At 42.5% G+C, this 23608-nt stretch overlaps 1 protein-coding gene across 14 annotated transcripts in view; it reads right to left on the bottom strand.

The window, feature by feature from the left end:
* Window positions 1-23608, bottom strand: part of NFAT5 (nuclear factor of activated T cells 5) — a 48088-nt gene that overhangs the window by 19472 nt on the left and 5008 nt on the right. For 4 of the 14 annotated variants that reach the window (XM_042480787.1, XM_042480786.1, XM_042480791.1 and 1 more), the window contains exons 2-4: window positions 14390-14515; window positions 4206-4782; window positions 581-773 (exon numbers count right to left, since the gene is read on the bottom strand). In XM_042480787.1, the coding sequence (XP_042336721.1) occupies window positions 581-773; window positions 4206-4782; window positions 14390-14515 (896 nt within the window). The other 10 variants (XM_042480794.1, XM_042480798.1, XM_042480793.1 and 7 more) reach the window with 10 other exon arrangements.

Raw genomic sequence — 23608 nt, 5'->3', positions numbered from 1 at the left:
AGTCCTACTGGACTTGAAACATGTGTCATTTCCTAGGTGCAGTACAGAGTTACAAGCTGACATCCCAGAGCTAAAAATCCACAATGCTGCTTACAATTCAGATTTAAGGTGGCCTTGTGGGCTCTGGGCTTCCCAGTTGCAGCCTCTGAGGGCTTCCTCATACTTTCCTGAAGCACAAGTATACATGGGCACATCACCGTCTGCCTGCATTTGGATTAAGCATCTCACAGACAGTGCTCTGTGCATTCATCTGAAGCTTAAGAGCCAGGAGCAGCTACTGCACTGTGTTTACACACCCTCCTCCTTCCCTCAGCAAGAAAGGTATCCCTGTACTAAGCCAAGAAACATGCAGTTCTCTCCAAACAACAAAATAGCCACATCCTTGTGGAATATGGAAATGTACACACAAGTTCTAATTCAGTTTGGATGACAAATTTGGTGCAAAGCAACACCACACAGTACTGAGCAACCATTCTGCCACAGCACAGAAGCCCACAAAGGCCCCTGGGGACCAGCCCTTTTGCCCTGCTGCCTGAGACTCAAGGGGGCTGGGCGGAGGGCAGGGGCAAGGTTGCCATACCTTGACAGTGGGGAATCCTTGCTGCGTCCTGTCTTTCACTGAGCCCCGGCTGCCTTCCGTCAGATAGCGAGCTCTGTGCTGGGTCTCCGGCTGCACCACTATCTTCAGCTCCTTGCCCTCGTTTTTGCTAGGGTACTGGCCACATAACATGGGGCTCTTCTTCCCACTTGTTGTTTTGGGGGCTTCCGATGTCCTGGGGTGTTAAAGCAGAATAAGTGAACATGTTACCAGATGCTTTCCTTCCAAAATTAGCAAGGCCTGGCTGGGGGTGGGAATAAAATCAAAAAAGAGACTTGGACAATCTCTATGTTACAGACCAAGCCTGTAGGCTGGAAGACAAGAAGAGGGGTGATGTGAGATTTCTTGCGCTTTCACCATAACAAGCATTAAACCATGCTGTAATTAAACAGCAGATAGCCTTAAACCTTTAATCTTGTTTTACACCAATGTGCAAGAAAAAGGTTACACTGATGTATAGGTGACAATACCTGCATAAATCCAGTAAGCTGGCATGAGATATTAGCCATCTTGAAACTGTTTGCCATGCATTTCCTCACTAAATGTGACCATTTTTAACAAACAGTGGTTATCACATATTTGCAGAACCTCATCTAGATGCTAATAATGTAAACAAACACATAGAACTGAGGAGAATGCACATTTTCCACATGGGGTGTTAAACCCTCTGGGTACACTAAAGGAAGAACAGATTTTGATGATGTATAATAAGGCCACAATAACATAATGAATTCACTTTAGAATTCATTTATCTAAACATATGCTTGGGTAAACACTTTATCCAAACATAATGTCTCTTTAATAACAATGATGACTGTGACAAAACTATTTGTACCACTGACATGTGTGCCATGACCCAGATCATATGGATGCTGGAAATTACAGTCAGCCCTTCTTATACATGGATTTTTTTATACACGGATTCAAGCATCCACCGTTTGAAAATAGTCAAAAAAAGTATAAATTTCAAATATCAAACCTTGATTTTCCATTATTCTTTATAAGGGACACCATTTTGCTATGTCATTATATTTAATAGGACTTGAGCATATACAAATTTTGTTATCCATGGGGATCTTGGAACCAAACCCCAGCAGATAACAACTGTCCACTGTACTTCTGTTTCCAATACACACACACACATATACATACGTACATACATACATAGGGCTCAATCCAGCAGCACTTAGGGCTTCATATTCATTTCAAAGGGGGATTATCATCCTCTATGTACTTCTCTTACTAAAGTGAACAGCATTTAAAGAAGCTTCACTGTGTGTGCCTAACTACCTTTTCTTTTTGATCACATTAAAAGAAGAAAAATATTCCTCTGACCAGGCTTTGATTAGGTTTTGGCAGAGAGCCTATATTGCAAAGCATAGCCCCTGCAGAAGCTGGTGGAGAGGAGGGGAGATTGGAGAAGTGCCTGGCTGTGTACCCAACAACATGATTGCCTGAGACCCACTGTGGCCCTCTGGAAGTCTTGGTGGAGGATTTAATCAGTCTCCTTCTAGTGAGGAGGACATTGCCAGATGTTTCTCTGATCCACCTAGCCCTCCACTAGCTACAGATTGGCTGTGGAGGGAAGGGCTATCACAGCAAAAGAGTGAGCTTGGGGAGGCTTTGGTCATTTCAGGGGCAAGAGGAGAATACCAGCCTCTGCAATGACCAAAAAAGGCCATATGTTGGTGTATGGTGGACTTACGCTTCCACATATCACTGACAGGATGCCGGCCTTTGCGTGGTTATTGCAGTACCCACATTACAGCATAACCTCAGCATCCTTGTGATGGGGTAGAAAGACTTGCTGCTAAAAAAAAGCAAAAGAATCCCATCACTGAATTCAAGCAGCCCCTTTGCTAGCTAATACTGGAGTCATTTATTTATACACATCAGAGTCTCTTAGATCTGGCAGAAGAGAGTCTATGCAGAATGTTAGGCTTCAGTCTTGCACCAACTTACCTGGAAATTCATCTCACTGAACTTAGTAGGACTGGCTACTGAGTAAATATGCATGCAACCATGCCATTTGGACTTCAGGAACTGAACTTACTTTCAAAATTAGGGATGGGAATTGTGTGGTGCTCTGGATGTTGCTGCTGGACTTCAATTCCCATCAGTCCTTAAAATTGGCTTTGCTGGAAAGGGCTGCTAGGAACTGCAGTCCAACCACATCCAGAGGGCTGCATGATTCTCACCCCAATGCCAGATGAACACCACTGCATAGCCTGTAAACACTGTCTAATTCTTGTGTCCTATTGTGCCCATTTTGGAACCTACAGGGCATACACAAACATTTTTCACTCTTATTTTGTCCTCTTAGTCTCTAGGCGCTTTTACCAGCTGCGTGGAACAGAAGTTAACACCAGAGTACAGGTCATGTTGCATGGGAAAGGCTCCCCAATTGAATCCCAAAAGGCTTCTCTCAGCATCTTAAAACAACTACTCTGGAGAGTTTCTTTCTTTGCAAAGTGATATTTTAAGTATGGAACTGGCATAACAAAATAACATAAGCTAAAGTTACTATTCCTTTAGATGAGCTTTTCCTCTCATATATTTACTAACTCAAAAATATGGATATGAAAAATATTATCACAAATACAAAGAGAATGTAAAATAAGCCCACTATTTGATTAGGGGCCACGAGAATAAACAATATTCTAATCCCACTGGATAATACTTAGATCCAAAGATTTCCCTGTATGAGCAGAAAGTATTTTGTATCTGGTTGGGGGATGTGACTGATTTTTCAGGCATCTTTAGATGCACTGTGCATGCGCAGACAGACCCATGTGCAACCTGATGGGGAACCCATGATGCACTGATGCCTGTCTTTAAGGGCCATGGGGTCTGCAGCAGAGGGAGGAACCTGCAACAGGCATACATCCACATAAGTAAAAGGGTTTCCCCTCCTGTTCTTTGGATCTAAGCCTTTATCTCTAAACTGAGATGCAATTAAGTGAGGGGCATGAAGTGGAAAAGATGAAAAACCACCACCCAGGCATGACTTCATACAACTTGTGTGCGGGCACACACCCACACACACATACACACACCCAACCGAGAAGCACACAGCAAAACAGGATTAGAGATTTATTTCTGAAAAATCAAATACAGGACTGAAGTGACATGGAACACATACTTAGATCAGCATCTCTTAACATTTTAGTAAGTGTTAATATAAAGATCAAAATCAGCTGTCTTTAATTGATGGAGAGGGTGAAACAGAAGTAGGCGAAGTGTAGACTTAGCTCCTGTACTGTTGAGGAAGACATGGAAGAGCCGATCTTAGCTTCAAGGTTTATGCTTTTAGCATTAAGTTTTATCGACAAGCTTCCTATGCGCTAACTAGGTTCCAAAGGAAAATGACAGACAGCTGTTCCAGGACTGGTTAATTCAATGCCAGATAACCATCCTAGAAAACAGTTCTAATGCCACAAATGTACACCTTGTGTTAGCGTAAGAAACCACTGAACTTAGTTCCACATATCAGCTCTCCTTTACTTCTGAGTGAGAACCTGAGCTGAACTCTTATGAAAAAGTCAAGATAATGTTTTTAGTGGTTTTTAAAAATATATGTTGATAGAACGTAAAGGCAGATACCAACCCATTTCCTGCTTTCAGGTTGCTTTTGTTGTCCGTGCTGAGCTGAGAAAGGACATAATGAGGCGCTTTGGCACTGTCAGCATCAAAGATATCCATGGTTGACTCTTCACAATCCCGCCGTTTGATCCCCGGCCTTTGCTTTGGATTTCTTTTACGTGATTTACGCGGCACCTCAGTGTTATCATTGTAGGAACTGGTGCTCATGTTACTGAAGTTGGAGGGGGAATCCTCCACCCACATACTGCAGCTCTGCTCGGACTCCAATCCGCACCCCTCGTCCTGGCAGGACATCTGGCTGTTGTCCAGCAGATCCTCTGGTGGCGGCGAGATGTACAGGACTGTGTCCCTCTTCGGTGTGGACAGTTGCTGCTGCTGCTGTTGCTGCTGCTGGACTGTGTTATTGGTTAACTGCTTGTCACTTACCCCTCGGTTACTTACCCCCATGGCTGAGGAGCAGCTCTCCACTTGCATAGCTTTGCTGTCAGTAACTGAGGTAGAGTAAATGGTGGGGCTGGAAGAGGTGGTAAAGGAGCTGCAAGCACCGCCCATGGAGGAAGAGGAGGGAGCTGAAGAAGCATCTGCGGTGTACAATTCAGAAGTAAATACAGGGTACATGATCCCAACTGTGCTGGCTATAGCAGTCCCTTTGAAATAACGTGATTGGTGGACTAATTCCTTTCCCCCAAATGAATGTTTTAGAATTTGGCTTGCTTTTTCAAATGTAAACACTTCAAGCGACAAAGGCTTAAGCAACACAGTGATATTCAGAAACAGTGTCCAAATGGGAGCTTCATTTTTGTGCGTGTGGCAATCAGATTTTTAAAAAAATGTCCATTAAGTCATACAAAGGCTGCAAGCAAACAAGGGCGCTTTTATTGCCTCAGCTGGTTTATCAATTTAAGCCATTTTCTACAAAATGATAGAAATCCCAATGCAAGATATATCGCTTTTAGGCCACATTTCAATGCCAATCGTTGAGCAATTTTTTTTCCTCTCCAAAAATGGGACTGTGCTTAGCCACAAAGTATTAAAATAAGTTTCTAACCTATGAAGCAGAGAACTACAGGTCATTTTTAATGCAGACACTCCCTGCTTCAGAGGCAAATCCTGGAATAAAAATATGAGAAAATAAATGAGAAGAGAGCTGCTGATTATTCCAGAAATCCATTACAAAATGAGAAATGAAATATAAAAATAACTTAACCACAACAAAATGGATCTGGTATCAATCACTGCTTATGGCTTTTCAAAAATAATTCAGCTAAGATTTGAAATCCTAGCATGTTGGGAACTGAAAGGCAAGAAGGGGCCCTAAAAATGGGTTAGCTAAAGATCTCCAAAAGGGAAGCGTTTGAGACCCCAGAGAGGTTGGCAAGAGAGGCAGAGCCCTGTATGTCAAGAGAATAAACAAGCTGAAGGATGGCAGCTAAATAATTCTGCCAGAAAGCACAGCAGATCAACTAATATTTAGAGATCTCTTTGAGACTATAAGAGTCAGTAGGACTTCCTGAAAGAACAGCCAGGAAGTGTTCTTCCATATAAGATTATTAACAGCTCAGTAAGCCTCCAAAGAAGGCTCTCAGAGTCAAAGGAAGTCTGCTGAATTAAGTGAAAGGCTCTCTTTGCATATGTATATGCCTCCCAGTTGGCTGCCCACTTATGGCGACCCCCATGAATTTCATAGGGTTTTCTTAGGCAAGGAATACGCAGAAGTGGTTTTGCTACCCTCTTTCCTCTGAAATACAGCCTACAGCATCTGGTATCCTTTGGCGGTCTCTCATCCAAGTACTAACCAGGGCTGAACCTCTTAGCTGCAGCTTAAATTGATACAGCAACCATTCCAGAATACTCAGCTAACTAGTAGCTCCATTGACAGTAACACCTATTGAAGAGAGTAAAAAAGAGGGTATCACTTAAGTTAACAATATGAAAGTGAAGGCATGATGCACTGAAATGAAACAGAATTAGTTCTGTCTAATAAGGTAATTCTAATCATTTCAGATCACTGTGGTATTTTGTTCTGTCTGAATTAACAGATACTATATGCTTATCTTAATCTACAAAATACTGCTATGTTAGGATTGCATTAAGAAATGGCTCAGGAGGTCTCAGAAGAAAAGTTATCAAGCGCCATTGCTGTGGAGCCTCCCACCCCATTGCCCACTCCAGTCTTCAGAATAATCGGGAGCCACTGACTGATACCAGTTCCATTTTCTAGCTTGTTTCTTGGCAAACACAGTGTCTGAAATCAGAAGATTCAGTCACTCAAAATTGCATTTTAACTTAAAAACAAAAAACATTTTTTCAAATCCTTTATATCATGCATTAAATGCAGTGCTTTCCTGAGAAAGAAGTAAAACTTTATTTCAGTAACTATAGTTGCTGATTTGCAGCCACTCTGAGTGAGAACAAGTTGCTACTGGATGTTTGTTTAATCTGCCTTCTGTGAAAAACAGTACTAGCTTCCATTCAGATTTTAAACAGTCACCCACTTTGAAATACACTCCATGTTCGGTATGCACTGTGGAAAGCAATGCATGCAGGAAGGAGGCTGCCATCTTGCATCGCCACGGACAGCGCACTCTGCCCAAAGGAAGCCATGCAGAAGATGGCCATCTTTGGTTTTCTGCTCATGGCAAAGATGGCCACACAAGGGGACAGGCAAGCAGGAGGGCTGCCCCAAAGGGCAAGAGGGCTCAGCCACCAAGGCTGGCATGTTTTGTTCAATGGATAATGTTGGTTAAAGAGGCCAGGTCTGGAACCAAAGCATCAGTGTGCTTAGCCAACATGGAAGACATTAGCATTTTCATACCAGCCCAAGCTGGGGCATTATGCCAAGCAAGTTTAATACCTTACAGGGGAAATCTGTGTGAAATGAAAGCCAATAGTTCCTACATTTTAAAACATTAGCACAAAGCAAAATAGCCAGGAGCACATGTCACAAATGGTAACCTGTCCTAATTGGAATTGCTTTAAGGGCAATTGGAAAGAAATAGGATTGCGCTCTCCTAGGGACCATCAGTTCCCTGCTTTTCACTTGCCAACCCTATGCTTTACTCGTACGTGCTGCAACTAAGGAAGACCAGGGCTAGTTAAACAATTGCTTGGTTTATTTCATTTGACTTGTGCCAAGTCATAACTGACGGTTTCCAAAGCTTAAAAAACGTAAGCAAATTTAGTCACACCTGTTAAGAAGAACCAATTCTGTGACCAGACAGAGAGATTAAGTGTAAGTAACCTGGGGCTGACCTCCTATTGCTGTACTTGGAAGTCTGGAGGCAGACTTCCTACTTTTGAAGGCGAATAAGATCCAGCAATTGTTCGGTGCGTTACTGGTTTTTTAAATAAATGTAAACACGATGTGAAGCCATGCGAGCCTCAGAGTTTAAAATGGAGTGGAAAATTGTTCAGTGGTCATACTCTGCAGCACTGAAGCAGTCTTGAAGTAACTTAGGAAGAAAAGTACTTCATCAGAGTCAGGACAGCCAGCGTACTATTTGTCCTTCCCCAAAAGTACCAGCCATGTCCAAACAAGAGAAAATGGGCTTAATCTAGGAAGGTGGTCCCCAAAAGGTTACTGAGGCACATCTCACTCAGCAACTTTAACCTAAAGAGCTCCCTCTTGATACATTCCTCTTTTACTTCCAGGACAGAAATTATTCTCTCGAACTCATGAGACACAGCCCAATAAGCACAAACTCAGTCCTGGGGGAGGGTTGGGTATTTTTTTTACTGTATTGTGTGAAATACAAGTAATACAGACTAGCAAGAATCAGTTACATCTTAAAGCCGTGTGAGAATTACAATCGCAGGCCAGCTTTGTTTTATGACAGCCTTTGGGGGCATGGTGACAAGACCCGCAATACACAGCATCAGTGGAAGTCATTTGCTAAAATTCAGCTCATCCAAGACTTGAAGGAGAAATCACACTGGAAATTTAAAGCCCTTTGAGCTCCCATTGTCATCAGTATTCCCAAGAACACACAGCATGCTTGGCTGGCACTGCCCAGAGGGTTATTCTCCTTCAGCTTTGTGTTAGGAAAGGCAACAGCCCAGGACCAGCCCCTCATCTGTGCTACAGCCCCAGTTTATCTCCCTGCTCATGCATGCACTAGCAGCAGCTTTTAACACTTCGTTTTTATGGCAGTGAGGCAGAGGTTTTAAAAGCCTGTCCTCTGAATCAGAGCTGAGCAAGTGGCTTGTCAAAAGGGTTATGAGTTACCGGCTCCGTATTAACCTTCTAGAACGGTGGGAGACTGTAAGATCTTAAGCTCTTCTACTGTCTTTGTCCATCAGCCCAGTGCTAGCTAGCCATGTAGGAATTTGTTATTTTTAGGCTGAGCTTAAATGAAGCCATTTCTTTTCTCTAAGAGACTTCTGTCAGTCTCTCAGTGGACCCCTTCAGGGCCACAGGGCTTTTCAAAGTGGAGCAGAACATCTGTCTAGAAAACATAAAGCAATGGAGTGGCAGCTTACCCTTTCCACTCAGTGGAAAGCATTAGAGATTGAAAGTCAACCTTTTCTCCATTTCTAGCCCTCTTTGTGCAAAGCACAACTGTGAGCAAGCAGCCAATGGCAGAGCCTAGCCCACTTGCTCCTTGCTGTCCAGGAAAGAGAATGCAAAGGATGTGCATTCAAGAACACAGGGGTGAATGCCTGGGATCTCTGATAGGTCCAGTCCCCAGAAGCGTATCCCCCAGAAGGGTCGGTCATTCCTGAACCTTGCGTGTTTTGCTCTTGGCAGCCTCTGCTCCCAGGGCTGCCCAAGTCTTTCTATGGGTTAATTTATGAAGGACTAGTGAACACAGAGGCACAGTTCAGGAGCAGAGTCAGAAGGAAATGAACCCTTGGCTTGTCAAAGGCAGATAAAGGTGGACCAGGACATACAAAGTGGCTGCAAACCTGCTTCCGACACCTTCCATCTCAATTTTGAGCTTTCTACTTTTCTTCAGCTTCACTTATTGATGTCAAGTCAAGAACTTTATTATCAGAGTTTAACTTCAGTCAATTCACTATTTATAAATGAAACAAAAACAAAGAAAGGAAAGAGACTTATGAAGAAGTCTGAAAACAAGACCGACCTACACCCTGGGTGAGATTGGATGGGTTAAGTGTCTCTGGTACTATTTGTCTTCACTACTGACAGACACTGTCACACAACCCACCACACGATGCCTGTCTCTGAATGGCGGAGCTAGAATGCAAGTTAAGTGTATTAATAGAGAAAACAACTAGCATCCCAGCAAATATCATAAAGCAATCCAACTTACTTTAAAAGGTTCAAGGCAAATTCAAAGTAGCTTGGTTACTTACATTAACCCCCAAACCATTTAAAAATCTCCCTTATGTTCTCATGCCAAAACAATTGACAGAATAAAGACAGGACTCAGTCTGCACTGACAGACAGAAAATCTATCATGATACTCATGTTCGCAGATGCACAAGTGGTTATTTCTTACCTGGAACTTTTGCTGAGTGTTTCATGTTCACCAGTTCAGACCAGAAGGCCTGACACATCAGAACAACCAACCAGCAAGCCTGAACTCAAGACCTTTGCCTTTCTCCCACTTGCAACCCCAAGACCCAAAGCAGATGAATACAGTTACAGTGTCTTGGCTGGTCAGATGTAATACTCTCACAAATGGGAAATGTCTGACCTATCAGGCCCAGGCACTCCAAACCATTCTGCTCTGTTTTGTGTATTTTACAATAGACATAGAGCCACTAGAGCTGCCATTTTCTGAAGTTAGTAAGGGGCATGGAATGCTTGCCTTAAGAAAGCACTGCAACTACTGCTAGTGGAAGCAAAAACCAACAAGGAATAAATATGCTGAAAGCAACAGCTGCTACACAACAACTGTGTTTGCTACAGGACTTAGGGAATGACATTTTTAAAGCAACTAAATAAAACTGGAAACTTTACCAGAATCACCTTCTAACTCTGGATGCTCAAGGAGGTACTCTGGCATCACACAGGTTGTACCCAAAGGAAAGGAATACATTCCAGGATTTACAAAGACCATCTAGAGCAGGTCTATGTCCACCCACTTCTGCTTTAAATGGCCATGAAGTAACAATACCCACATTTCCTCTGTGCTAAAGGGGACATATGCCCCATATGACAGAGGCTGTCATTTTTGGTCAGAATATTTTATGAAGACATGCCAACTGATTAGGGGGGAAAATCAGTTTCACTATCAACTCAGAATCTATGCCAAGAATGAAAAGTAAATTGTATTGGATTTGAATTTAAGTCACGCTTGTAGTAAAACCACGGAGGCCACAGGAGTAAGTATGAGTAATGGAGTGGAAACTGCCTCGCCTTCTTGATGCTGTTGAATTATGACTCCCAGCAACAGTAGCTAGCACAGGCAATGGTGAAGGAAGCTGGGAGCTGCCATCCAACAATAACTGGAGGGCTGCACAATTCTCAATGCCTCTCAGTGGGTCTATGACTCTATGCAAGATTTCAGCCTGGATCCAAAGGAACAATTTGATCTGATACACCCGTATCATATATAGTTACATAAGTTGCTTTGTAAAGACCTCAAGGACAGTCAGAAAGAGCTGGGGCAAATGTCAGAGCCATTCTGATAACAACATGGTGTCATTCTCCATGGTCTGGACAGACTCTGAGGCTGAGCACCCAGCAGGGGGGACACCAGGCCCCACATTGGGAAAGCTAGACTTGACACTAGCCAGCTGACCAGATCTGTCACCCCCACATTGGCACCTCCTTAACCATACCACAACGCTGGGACAAGCCACTATCACCTCTCAGGAACCAGTCTACCAATGCCAATTGTGTGCCTGGCAGAAGGGCCAGGCCAGGGAGTTCTCCCATCATTACCTTCTGCTTGGTGGGAAAGGCTGGCGGTATCAGACCCCACAGCTTGTCTCCGGCCATCCTCAGACCCCTTGGTACCGCACTTTCTTGCTGCTACCCCCCGCCCCGGCTCTTACCAGCATCCTAAACACAACCAAGAGGAATTCCCATTGCTGAGAATTAGAATCATAGAAGCATAGAAGCATCAGGTTACAAAGCACTTACACCTTGGTTTGGGTTCTCTCAGACACAAAGGTGGTGCTGGTTCTATCAGGGCCAATCTGGCTTCGAGAGAGGGGCGCTTCCTTCCACATTAGCTACACAGCGAGAAGATTCTCAAAGAAACAGAGGACAATCTGACAATTCAGCATTGCTAGTTGGTTGGATTGATGAAGGAATGACTTCAGTGTTCGGACTCATGAATATGAAACACCCATTTCTGTCTCAAAATAATCAGATGTGCTCTTTCTAAGACCATTTACCGAGACTCAGTTTTAAAGTGGTTTAGACAGTTTTGCAAATGGTAAAACAAACAGTCAAAGCAGAACTAGCAGTCTGTTCCTGCAGGCCCTCATACCTGAGATCAGCCAATCCTGTTCCTCCAGAAACCTGAAGTTAACTGCAGCAAATCTTTATGTAACCCATTTATGTGTCTCAGAACCTCACATCAAAGCATTGAAAGGAAAACCTGGGGCAATCTGATTTGCAGCCAGATACTGTGTCAGCCTGTGGCTAGAGAAGCAGGGAACAAATGAAGTTAAGCCTTAAATAAGGAAACTATTTTTTCACCAGCCCTGGCTTCTTAATCTAGTCACTGGCACCAGTAGAGGCAACTGCGTCAGAGAGCTTGACTGGGGGAGAGAAGAGGGGAGGCTTCGCATGAAGCCAAAATATAGGACACCACTTTAGTTCTTCATGAAAGAACTGCACTCAGATTTTTAAAAAGGTCAACCAATCATCTATGGTTTTAAAACACCTATTGCATCAGGATAAACAAAAGAGAATATAAGATATGTATAAAAACAATGAAGAGGGTTGGTTTTAGGATATAAAGGAATGGGCTCTGCTTCGCCAAAGGTCACCTTCCCCTCCCAGAGGCCTGACAATATGGCTGACTGGACTTTCTCCCTGTCTGCCTAGCAGAAGTCTAGGAGGTGAGAAGAGTGGCTCCTGGATACGATCCCCCAAGCGCCCTCCCTGTTCCTGTTGCTATAGCTCCCTGGTTTCTCAACAGCAGGAAGAGTGTCCACAGCCATTCTCTATAGCCCTCTGCAGAAGGCAAGGCCAGGAACAACAGCGCTGCACAGAGAAGGAGCCAGTTTATGCCTTTAAAGTGGAAGCTGGCTTGTGTTCCCCTCTAGTTTGTCTTTGAAGATTCTCTTAAAACTGGCTGAAGAACAACCAGAGCTACTTCTCCCATCTAAATTCTGGGCTGGTGGGCAAACCCTTCCTCCAATAGAAGAAAAGTGTGTTGGGAAATGGCAAGAGACCTTCACTTGGAAATGGGAACTATGCCTGGGAAGAGTCTCGCCAGGAGAAAGGTGACAGAGCACATGACATGACATGATGACATTCTAGAACTTGTTCCTCTGAAACGCAGCTACTTCTCAGGACAACTCTCTGTTCCATTTGCTTGAAGGAAAGGAGAGTCACATGGATGCCCTGGCTCCAAATTTCAACTGGGATATCAGCTCATCCCATGTCTGGGGCATGGATTCTCTTTGTGTCTTTGTGATTATGAATAGTCATCATCATCATCATCATCATCATCATCATTGTCGTCGTCGTCATCGTCATCTCATTTATTTATATCCTGCATTTCTCCTGATAATGGAACCCAAGGCAGCTAAGAACATTTAAAACAATATTAAAGATATTAAATGTATATTACCACTTCAGAAACAATGTAATGAAATGTAGACTGTGGCGATCTGATTTAATTCTTTAGAGGTAGGGCATTTAAACTTTATTAAAATTGAAAAAGAAGTATATTATTCTGAAGATGGATTATTTTGAGAAGATTAAAAAATCTTATGTATTCAAGCAATATAATGCAAGCTATTGATGCTCACAAAACTAGTTTTCTCTTTTTTCCTTTAATATGAACTATGTTTTCTTCAGTTTTTGTAAGGAAATGGATTGACTGTCAGACACCTGAAGCCCAAAAGTAACAGACACCTAGTTCTCCTTGTCAAGTCCTGCAAACGCTTGAAAATGATTTTAAAATACATAAATTCTACGGTAAAATCTGTGGACTTGAGTTGTTAGCAGTTTTCAAAAGATTTGCAATGGTTATTTACTTTTGACTCAATTAACTTTGAAGTACAAATTGCACAGAATAATTTGTTACTGTTTTATCCAATCTTCACTAATACACAAATAAATCCACAGATTTCATTAGAAAAAATCATCAAATACATCAGCATTGAGCAGTGCTGTAAAGTTCCTATCCTAGGCTTAAGCCCTGTACTTTCAAACCAAGGGCTTGTCTTCAATGTTGAACCATACTGAAGAAGACACTAGCAAAGCATCAGGCATCACTTAAATTCCTTAGCTCATTACATTTTGACAGTAGTATTACGTAGAAGCATTTGTCTTTGTACATAAGTGATGTTCTGTTACAAAGATAATAAGCTCAATACGGTCTCTATGAAGAATTTTTGGCCCATGAAGGGAATCAATGAAACTATATTGTCTGGGTGGAGCTCAAGGTGGAGATGTTCTAGATGTAAAGCCAGTGCTCATAAGAGCTTGCCCAAATTAAGCTTGCTCCCAGTAAATACACGGTTCACATTTTTCGTTTTAAACAAAGTGAAAGAAAAAAATGCCAAAGGAATGCTTACTTTTAAAATCTATATGTACTAAATAGTACTGACGAAACCTCTTTATTTAATAAGTTTAAAAGTTATGGGCGGCGGGGGGGGGGGGCTACTAAACATACCTCAGTTTAGCTGGCATCAATTGTCACATTTACACTTTCCAAGTAATTGGGGCTTCAAACAACAAGTAACATGCTTTAACCAAAACCTGGTGCGTAGGCGTGAGGTAAGAATTTGTTTTCACGCAGTAGAAGAGAAACCACAAGGCCAGAACATCACTGCAAAGTAAATCTGTGTTTTCTGACACATTTAACATTTAATTTCCATTGCAAACTGGAATGTGCTAAGTTACTATATATTCCAAAAGAATACATCTGAGGACCAGAGCACTGCCATTAGGGCAAAGGATGAACAGTCCAGTATGCCTTTTGCCCACCCCTGTTTAGTTATTTCAAGAGTAAAACTTTCCCAGCACTGCTCATGATGACAGTAACATCCATGTGTGTTTAAGAGCTTGTTTGATGGAAGAGAAGTACTTACCAGCAGCAACTACACCCGGCGGGGGTGAGCCTGCCTCGCCGCCACTTGTTTGACTCATGGACGCGGCCGAGAGTTCTCTGGAAGGGGGCAACTGCAGCTCCTTGGGGAGAAGGTCATAGACAGATTCTAAGGAGAAAAAAAGAAGTGCGTTTATATCCATGAAAGCTGATGAAAAGAGAAAAACCTATTAGTCTTAAATGCGCTGTCACATTTTTCCCCTCCTCATTCCTGCCTCCCTCCTTTTCATTTTTATTACCGTGATTGCTATCGGTTTCATTTATTCCAGCCCCTCCTCAGAATTGCTCAGGAAAGTTAACAGGCCACATAAACGCACACCTAAATCTCCAGTTGCAGATGTCTAAAACCACAGGGTACAAATGTCCACTTAAGTACAATAAAAGCCATGTACACAAGTAACAATAAAAGACAAGTCAAGCACTTCCTTATTCTGCACAAGCTTCTACAAATGGATATGTTTTTTTAACTGGCAAGAATTCAGGAGACAACCAGATCTCAAACACAAGGCAGTTCCATAACTGAGGAACCACTCATGGAAATGTCAACAAATTCCTGTGGTGCAGTGGTTAAATGCCAGTCCTGCAGCCACTCGCTCACAGCCACAAGATTGTGAGTTCGAGACCAGGCAGGGGCTCAGGGTCAACTCAGCCTGGCATGCTTCCCTAGCTTGATAAAATGAGTCCCCAGGTTGTTGGGGGCAATTAGCTTACTACAGACTTTGTAAACTGCTTCAGGAGTGCTTCAGTGCACTGATAAGCAGTATAGAAATGTATTTGCTGTTGCTATAAAATTACAATTTCTGATGGGTGAAATCAGAACCAAAAGAAGACAAGTAGTGTTGGCATATACCTCAGCAACAGAAATCAAGGCACAAAAACATTTTAGAGTCCGGTGACTACTCAGAACTTAATGGTATACATGGTGCAAGACTAACGGAAGAAAAGCTGTGACAGGGATGCCATTTTGAGTACTAGGACTCTGTAAAATGGGATATAGTAAAAAGCAAAATACTCCTCCTTGGAAAAGGCTTGCAAGACTTCTCATAGCTTTTCTGGGTCAGGTTACCTAAGCATCCCACTGAAATAAGCAGTTGCTTACACAACCTTTATTCCTTTTGGTGTCTCCACCGCCAGGAAGAGGGTTCAGGCCACTTCTATTCAAGTTGTGCAACTTGAACATTAAAAACCTGTCAAGATAGATAACTATAATCATAGCAGCCCATTTTTATTCCTTGGTGAGTCTATATTCATCTAGGCCTTGAGTCTCCATGAACAGACACCAATCCTAGTTAAGGTACACGAGGGAAGGATTTGCACAAGAGGCCTCACCTCCAGCCCTGACAAGAAATGCTACTGAACTTCAGCAGAGAGGCGAGCTTCGCAAAGGCCTGGATTCTTCTCTGGCTCAAATTTAAATTTGGAACGAACAGTCCGTTCAGTTCTTGCTACCTTCTACCTAACTACTAAATACTGTAAGTATTCTCCACCACAAGTCAGACATTCTCTTCAGGCTTGACAAGATGAAAGGGAAGCAGTGGAATAAAGCCACACTTGTGACAAAGAGCAATGAAACTAGTTACATAGCTTTTGAACTCTGTCCAGCAGTACTACTGAGTGGGAAGTTGCTCTCCCTTCCCCTTGAGTGATGTGCCATCACTACTTATGGGGAAGGAGAGGTGAGTTTTTGCCCCCTGGCCAAGATGTTAGAATATTCCAAAAACTGCTCCTATCAGGCACAAAATTCTCCCATCCGTCTATGTCTGCGACAGCGTAGAGATCACAAATAATTTAACATAAACCTTATTTTTGTGTATAGAGAGATCTCACTGAAAGAAAGAGGTTGGCAGCAGGAGCTTTCCTAGACTTAAGTCTACTTCCTCAGATGCATCGGATGGAGTGGAAAACCAGGGGGCTTTAATTAATTTTTGTGATTAAAAATGCCTCAATTTAGAACCAAGCCACCATGAAAGCTGGATCCAAGCACTAAAATAATTCCCTAGTGAGAAAGATGAGTGGCAACTTTAATTTGAACAAGAATCTTTCTATTTATTATTCAAAGTCACATTTTGCAGAAACCAGGTTCAAGAGGATGTAGCCAAACCACTAGACAAACGCATGCTTAGAAAATAAGAGCAAGGTTAGGGTTTTACGCACATCTTACAATTCAGTACAACTGAGTCACAAACGCAAAGAAGTAATATGGTGGTCAGGCAACTGCTGGAAGCAAAGTATTGCCTGAAAAGGACACGATGGTACCATTTCAGCGGCTTAGCTTGGCCTTACTCAGGAGCCAAAGCAATGTCCCAACGTTCTGCCGTTACAGAAGGTTGTATTATAAGGTTTACAACATTTATGGACCCTTAGCAGGCCAAGAACCTAATTAAATTAAAGATTAAAAAGGAAAAGCACTTCATTCGGTGCGGGGAGTTTACTAGTGCATGGTATGTGAATAGCCACTACTTAAAATGGTTTCGGTGTTTTAAGTATTTCATTCTCAATTAGCAAAATGTTATCAGTGGCCAATCTTTATTAACAAATGCTGAAAACAACTGTTTTGGAACATTCACCCTTTCAACCGTTCCTGTGATGTGTAACGCAGCATTCCTGTAAACTTGGGTCTGGGTTGGCAACTCCACTGGAAAACCGTCCATGGCATGCCTGCTGCACATTAGCTTTCTCAAAATCATAAGGGCCAAGAATATCTGGCAAGGTTAAAGACATATTGCTATAGCATTGCTTGATAAATTAAACACTTATATCCAGGTAGCTACATTAAAAAGGTACAATGTCTGTCATATGCACAGCTGATAAAAATAGGACCAAAGCTTCATATTGAGCTAGTATCACCAAATATGAATTTAATCAGTTTCCAGACAGGGAGCTATTAATCTGTGGCAGTAAAACCATGAAAAATTAATAGAGCGCTTAAAAAAATAAACTTCATTTGGCACAAACCTTTATGGACTACATCTGATTCAGTGGGCTGCATTTTTAAACTGATAAATTGTCGTATCAAACGTACAATCATCTTTTGTCACCACAACGCTTAGGATAGTTCCTTCCTGATATGTCCAAGACTGCCAAAATCTTTATTGCCACACACCTCTCTTTGAAACAAGGCCCAGAGTTCTCCCTTTATACTTCCACTTCCAAGTAAGTACCCCAACTATCCTTTCCCATTATTGTCCTTCTTCTGAAATGTAAAGCTCTTCTAAGTTGGAAACAGAATCTGAAATTCAGGGTCAAGAAATACATTTGACCCACACAACCATCTCCTATCCCTACCTTCTCTAATTTCTTATAATGTGCTTCCATTGTAAGTTTACTTGCTGTGATGGGCTATATGCCCTAAAAATAAGCTATATATTTCAGCATAAACAAGGCACACGGTCTGAATACAATTATGTCATGAGGGAGTACCAGAGAAAGCCAATTCGTCTGTATTAACGGAGACCAAGAGAGCTGCCTAAAAGCCAACGGAGTCTAGCCTTTGCTGCATGGATGCTCACTGGACTAACGCAAGGGAACATTAAACCTATTTATCTTCAAGCCAATGACTTCAAGCTCTAGTGCAGAAACTCATTTTAACACTTCACTTTTCTTTGCTGGAGCAAGAAACTATGGTTTACTATGAACGTACTATTGTGCATTCTACCTTTTCAAGGCACCTGAACGCTTCACTAAGAATGGTTTTCACAACAAATAAAACAAAACGCTAACACTGGAGCCGGCAACGCTGTTCCAGCTAAATGCCTAGCAGGCATGTGAAAAGGCATGCGCAGCAAGAAAGCCGCTTTGAGGAAGGGGGACAAGTGCCTCCGCGGGTGGCTTTTAAGATGAAACAAGATGCTAAAAAGATCTGAAGCTTCCCATTTCTCTTTCTACACATTTCTAGCCCTTAAGTCATTCTGACACTTCTGTATATCATACAGTTGTTTATTAATTGAGGTATTTGTTTTATCGCCTCTCAGCCTGGAGTCGACGCATAACAATGAGAAACAAGTTAAAAATAAACGCTTTAAAAACAAACTACAACTAATTTACAAAACAGTTTTTAAAAATATACACACAACTAGATTGATGAGAAAAACCACCCAGGTTTTAAGAAGCAAACGTCACCCGAGAAGAGGAGACCTGGCTAGCAGCCAGAAGAGCAAGAGGCAGGGAAGGAGCTAGACTTCCCCCAGAAGAGAGTTCATTCTGGTTGGCTTCTAAAGATTTGTACATCAACACAACCACACCTTACAAATGAACCAACTAAACTAAACAACTACACTAAACTAAACTAGGCAATAGTTACAGTTCTAACTTTCCGCCCCTGATGGATACATTCCTCTATTCCTATACAGTGCTTCCTTTATATGCAAATATAGTTATGCTCCAACAACATGCAAACTCTGCTTACTTTATGAAACCTAAAACTGATATCCTAGCCGGAGTAGGTGAGATATAAACAAAAGTTGTTTTTGTTCTAATAACAACAACAACAACGTCTTCCCCCAATGAGACTGCAGAAAAGTAATGAACCATTCCCAAATATTCTAATTCAAGCCTTTCTCCTTGTCCATTTTTAGCAGCCCTGGGAAGAAGTGCCCCTACAGAGAAGCCCCTCTCCAGCTTCTCAGGCTTGGAGGAAATGCTACAGCCCTTTGCTGAAGATCTCAAATTCTGGGCAGACTCTTATGGAAGAAGGCGCTTTATCAGATAGCCTGGCCTGATGCCATTTAGGGCTTTGTAGGTCAATACCAACAGCTTGAATTGAGTTCAGAAGCAGCGCTGTGTGAGCAACCTAGCTGCTGCCATTTGTCACAGCTGTGACTTCTGAACCCTTTTGTGACTCAGCCCCAGAGACAGGGCTCTGCAGTAGTCTAACCAGGAAGCCATTCAGCTTGGAACTGCGCTGGCCATCTCTGCCCTCCCAGGAAGCCGAGTTTAGTTAACTGTTGAGTTATCAGAAGCGCCCTGGACTGATGGCTGAGGCTTTGCTGCTAATGGGGAGAAGGGGCTAAATCACTCTGGCACCTTGGTTTTATGTCAGAAGCTGCCTTGCATCGCAATCCTGGGAGAACCTAAAGACAAATGTTAAGTAAATACATAAAAACTAACCACCCTGGAACAGTGAGCCCTTTTACGCCACCATCCTATTATAACCCCCAGGCATGCATGCATTGACCTCCTTGCCGTACTACCCATTTATCTGGGCAAACAACTGTGAATTTGGGGGGAGAGGAATCCAGGAAGCACCGCTGAAAGAAAGAATGGTGATGTTTTAAAAATGTGTCTTCAAAATACTATTATTTGGTCTGAGGAGGGGAACATACACAGCAAGCAGCTAACAGCAGCATTGTTTACAACTCTTCTACTGACAATATTGGAAAATGCCTACTTGTAGGTCTAGTTCTGTGGGATTCTAAAAGAAAACATGACTCTAAAGGGCTGAAATGTCCTGTCTGCCGAGACAAAGGTTAAAAGCAAGGCAAGAGAAGTATTTTTTCAAAGCTCAGCTCTAAAACATAAGCACCAAGGCAGTCGGGAGAGCACCCTTCCAAAGGAAGGCACCGATTCCCCAGCTACTAAAGCTTTTATGTCCAACTCTGCTTTGCTCTCCGGTAATGACAGTCAGGACACCAGATTTCCCTTCTCCGTGACGGAGGACCGAGCAAAAGAGAGGCCAACATTCCCAGAAAGCCTAAAGCCTTGCCAGACTTGGCAATCTCTGCTTCTCAGCATAGGTGCCTATAAATAGCACTCACTATCACTCAAGCACTTGCCAGGTTATGGTCTCCCGTTGTGTAGTAAACATCGCTCACATTAGCAAGTCCATCAATGTCACTTTCCTCCAATGCCAAGATTTGCCTCTGGCTTTGGATGACTAGGGATGCCGGGAAAACATGGGCATGCTTGACTTTACTATTTCTTTTTTAAGAGATACAAGAATGACCCAGGTATTTACGGGGACTTTTGAGAGTGAGGAGGGCTCCAGGTATAGTCGGCCTCCATATCCATATGTTTTTATTTTTTTATTTATTTATATACCGCTATTCCAAAGATCATAGCGGTGAACAGCAAGTAAGCTAATTTGCCCCCAACAGTCTGGGTACTCATTTTAGCTTCCTCCTCGGAAGGATGCAAGCCTGAGTCGAGCTTGGGCCCTTTTGCTGGTCTTGAACTTGCAACCTTCTTGTGGTTTTGAGTGAGTGGCTGCAGAACAGGCATTTAACCACTGCGCCACCAGGGCTCCTTTTTATATCCATGGGTTCTTCATGCAAGGATTCAACCATTCATGGCTTGAAAAGATCCCCAAAAGATATAAATCCCCCCCCCAAAAAACCCCAAGCCTTGATTTTGCCATTTTATATGAGGGGCACCATTTCACTGTGCCACTGTATTCAATGGGAACTGAGCATCCACAGATTTAGGTAGCCATGGAGGGGCGGTCAAGGAACCAAGCCCCAGCAGACACCAAAGGGCCGCTGTATGAAAACACTGAAAGATAGTGCCAGTTCAAGCCTGGGCTCCTTGAAGTAACAGGACAGCACTTACTGTTGTTCTCAGCAACTACAATGGCATCTTCCCTGTCAGCTGCCTTTCAATTAGACAAATAATTGGATCACCTTGTTTAAAACGCACTAACACTGAGGCAAGCTTTTTAAAATCCATCTAATTTATATGCTTTCATTGAAAAAAGATGACAAGTACCTTGGTCTGTGTAGGGTATACCAGCCCTTTGCCACACTGACATCTTTGACAAGAATGGTTCCCTGTTGAGACAGTTACTCAGATATACTTAGTTCTGCCTTTAAAATGACTGGATGTCTCCTCCGGCTGGAAATAACAACTCAATTTAGGCCCCAATCTGAAAAAACGTAATTCACCATCCCCATAGTGTCAGCTGGATTCAGGCAGTTATAGGGTTTGGACGTGAATGGGAGATTACCAAGGCATACGGATGCTGTCGGCTATATACCAGAGGAAGGAACCGGCAAAACCACCTCTGAGTCTTCCTTGCCTAAGGAAACCCTATGACATTAATAGGGTCATCCTAAGCCAACAGGCTGCTAATGGATGAAAAAGTTGTGGACAACCCATCTAAAATGCATTATTGCAAATACAAAAACTCTGTGATTTTGAAGGGCAATATCTCCCCATCTCACTGGCGAGGAGAAAAATGTTGCAGTTTCACATTTATGCAAGAACAAGACAAGCCAGGACTCGCACCCCACAACTGTCCTTCCAGCAAGAGTTGTGTTGGGGATTTCACAACTTTTTACATTTTTAAGCCAAGTAAACAGTTATTTATATATGCATTCATTTAAGGCATCTCTCGACCCACAGCCAGAGGGGATACCCTTAATTTTAAGAGCCAAAAGGCCAAGTGGAATAGCACAGTTGTCAGTGCCCTCCAGGAACTTACAAGAGATGGGCAGCAATGAGCTCCAGAGCCAAGGCTGTGCTCCATGGGAAGGGATGCCAAGACTGATGTTTTCCCCTCACCCAACAAATGCTGCCTCAAAGTTTATTCTCTCACCCAGTGTTGCTTTAACTGTTTTAAAAGTGCAAGCTTTGAAGAATTGCACTGTTGGAAGCCCAAGAGTTCTGCAACACCTTAAAGACTAACAAACAGGTTAGTTAGGGCATAAGGTTCCATGAACCAAGGGCTAGCTACTCTTTATGGTGCTCCTAAAACCATCCTCTCTGGCTGGAGTTTGCCTTAGCTGGCTCACATGAGCTGCTGAGGGGCACTTCAGGCAGAAGGCCATCTTCCATCTAGGTCCAAAAGAGCCCTTTCAATTTATTTATTTATTTGGATGATGGCCGTTTAAGTTTCTTGGCCATTTCTTGAAACACTTACATCTAACTTCTTCATCTAGTTCACACTTTTAAAAAACAAATAGTGAATTAATAACACCTAGGAGCCGCAAGGGAGAGGAAATAGAGCCCAACCAATCTTAACCATTTCCTTCTCTTAACTCTGTACATCCTCCAAAACCTAAGAGAGAAATCTAGCTTCCGCACAGTATGAAATGTTTCACATACAGGTCAGATCTAACCAAGCATCCTAATTGCAAGCACCCCATAATTTCTTCCCAAATGGGCCAGGGCCCAGAACCAAATTGGGCCCCTATTATTACCCTAAGCACACCGTTTCCTGGAAGTATGCTGGCAACCAGCAGCTGATGGGCTTCAACAGTAGCACCGCCAGAAGCAACTGCCGTATTTCCCAACTTGACTCATGCAATACACTCATGACTATGAAAACTAGAACAAGGTAAAGGACTGATGAGAAGAATAATCTCTGCAAAAACCCAAGCAATCTTTGCTTAAGGAAACCCTATGAAATTAATGGGGCTGCCGTAAGTTGACAGGTGACTTGCACATACTTACACAGTCCAGGAATACTTAAGCCATACTAAATGTCTTAGCGTTTAACATGTCACAGAACTCTGTTGTTCAAATGTACAATTAGGTACATTAGGTACAAATGACTAAAGTGAATAAAAAGAGACTGCAGGTTAAATACAATAAAGAGTGAACAATTAGGTTTAGCCATTTGAGATAACCTGTCAAGGCAATTTCATTTGTTCATGATTCAGACTACTTTACTTCTGGTATGACCACAAAAATAACATTGGATTGGTAAACTGAGCTAACCCCAAAAGGCACCAACATTAACAGCTGGTAATGTGCGCATTTATTTAAATGTGACCCATAAAAATGACCAGTAGCCATCCGTTTTCTAAATAATCTACACCCTCAAAATAGGATTTCAAATCTTTCAAACTAGAATAGGGGAGAAAACCTTGGCTCTCCAGACAAATTAGGCTCCCCAAAGCCTCAAAAGGCAGGACCAATGGTAAGGGATTGTGGGAGTTGTAATCCCAGATCGCTGAGGGTCAAAGGTACCCCAAGCCCTCCTGAAGCCAGTTTGAGGCAGTCCATTAATTTGCTTTGAGTTCCCTTTGATGACAAAATTCTGGCTTATCTGGAGGGATCATTCTGCAGAGTTTTAAGAAGTCATTTTCATTTTAAATGGTCTCTTAAATGCTCTCTTAAAAGGGCTTGGCTTACATTTTATTTCTTTATGGCATTTGTATGCTGCCCCATAGGAAAGTTCTCTGGCTGGCTTACAATAAGTAATACCTGCACCCAACCAGCATTTTTATTTACTTAGGGCATTTGGGCAATATCTGTCTTCATTCAT

Source organism: Sceloporus undulatus, chromosome 8, assembly GCF_019175285.1.
Source record: "Sceloporus undulatus isolate JIND9_A2432 ecotype Alabama chromosome 8, SceUnd_v1.1, whole genome shotgun sequence".
Classification (NCBI taxonomy): domain Eukaryota; kingdom Metazoa; phylum Chordata; class Lepidosauria; order Squamata; family Phrynosomatidae; genus Sceloporus; species Sceloporus undulatus.
This window is presented reverse-complemented; position numbering and strand designations above follow the sequence as displayed.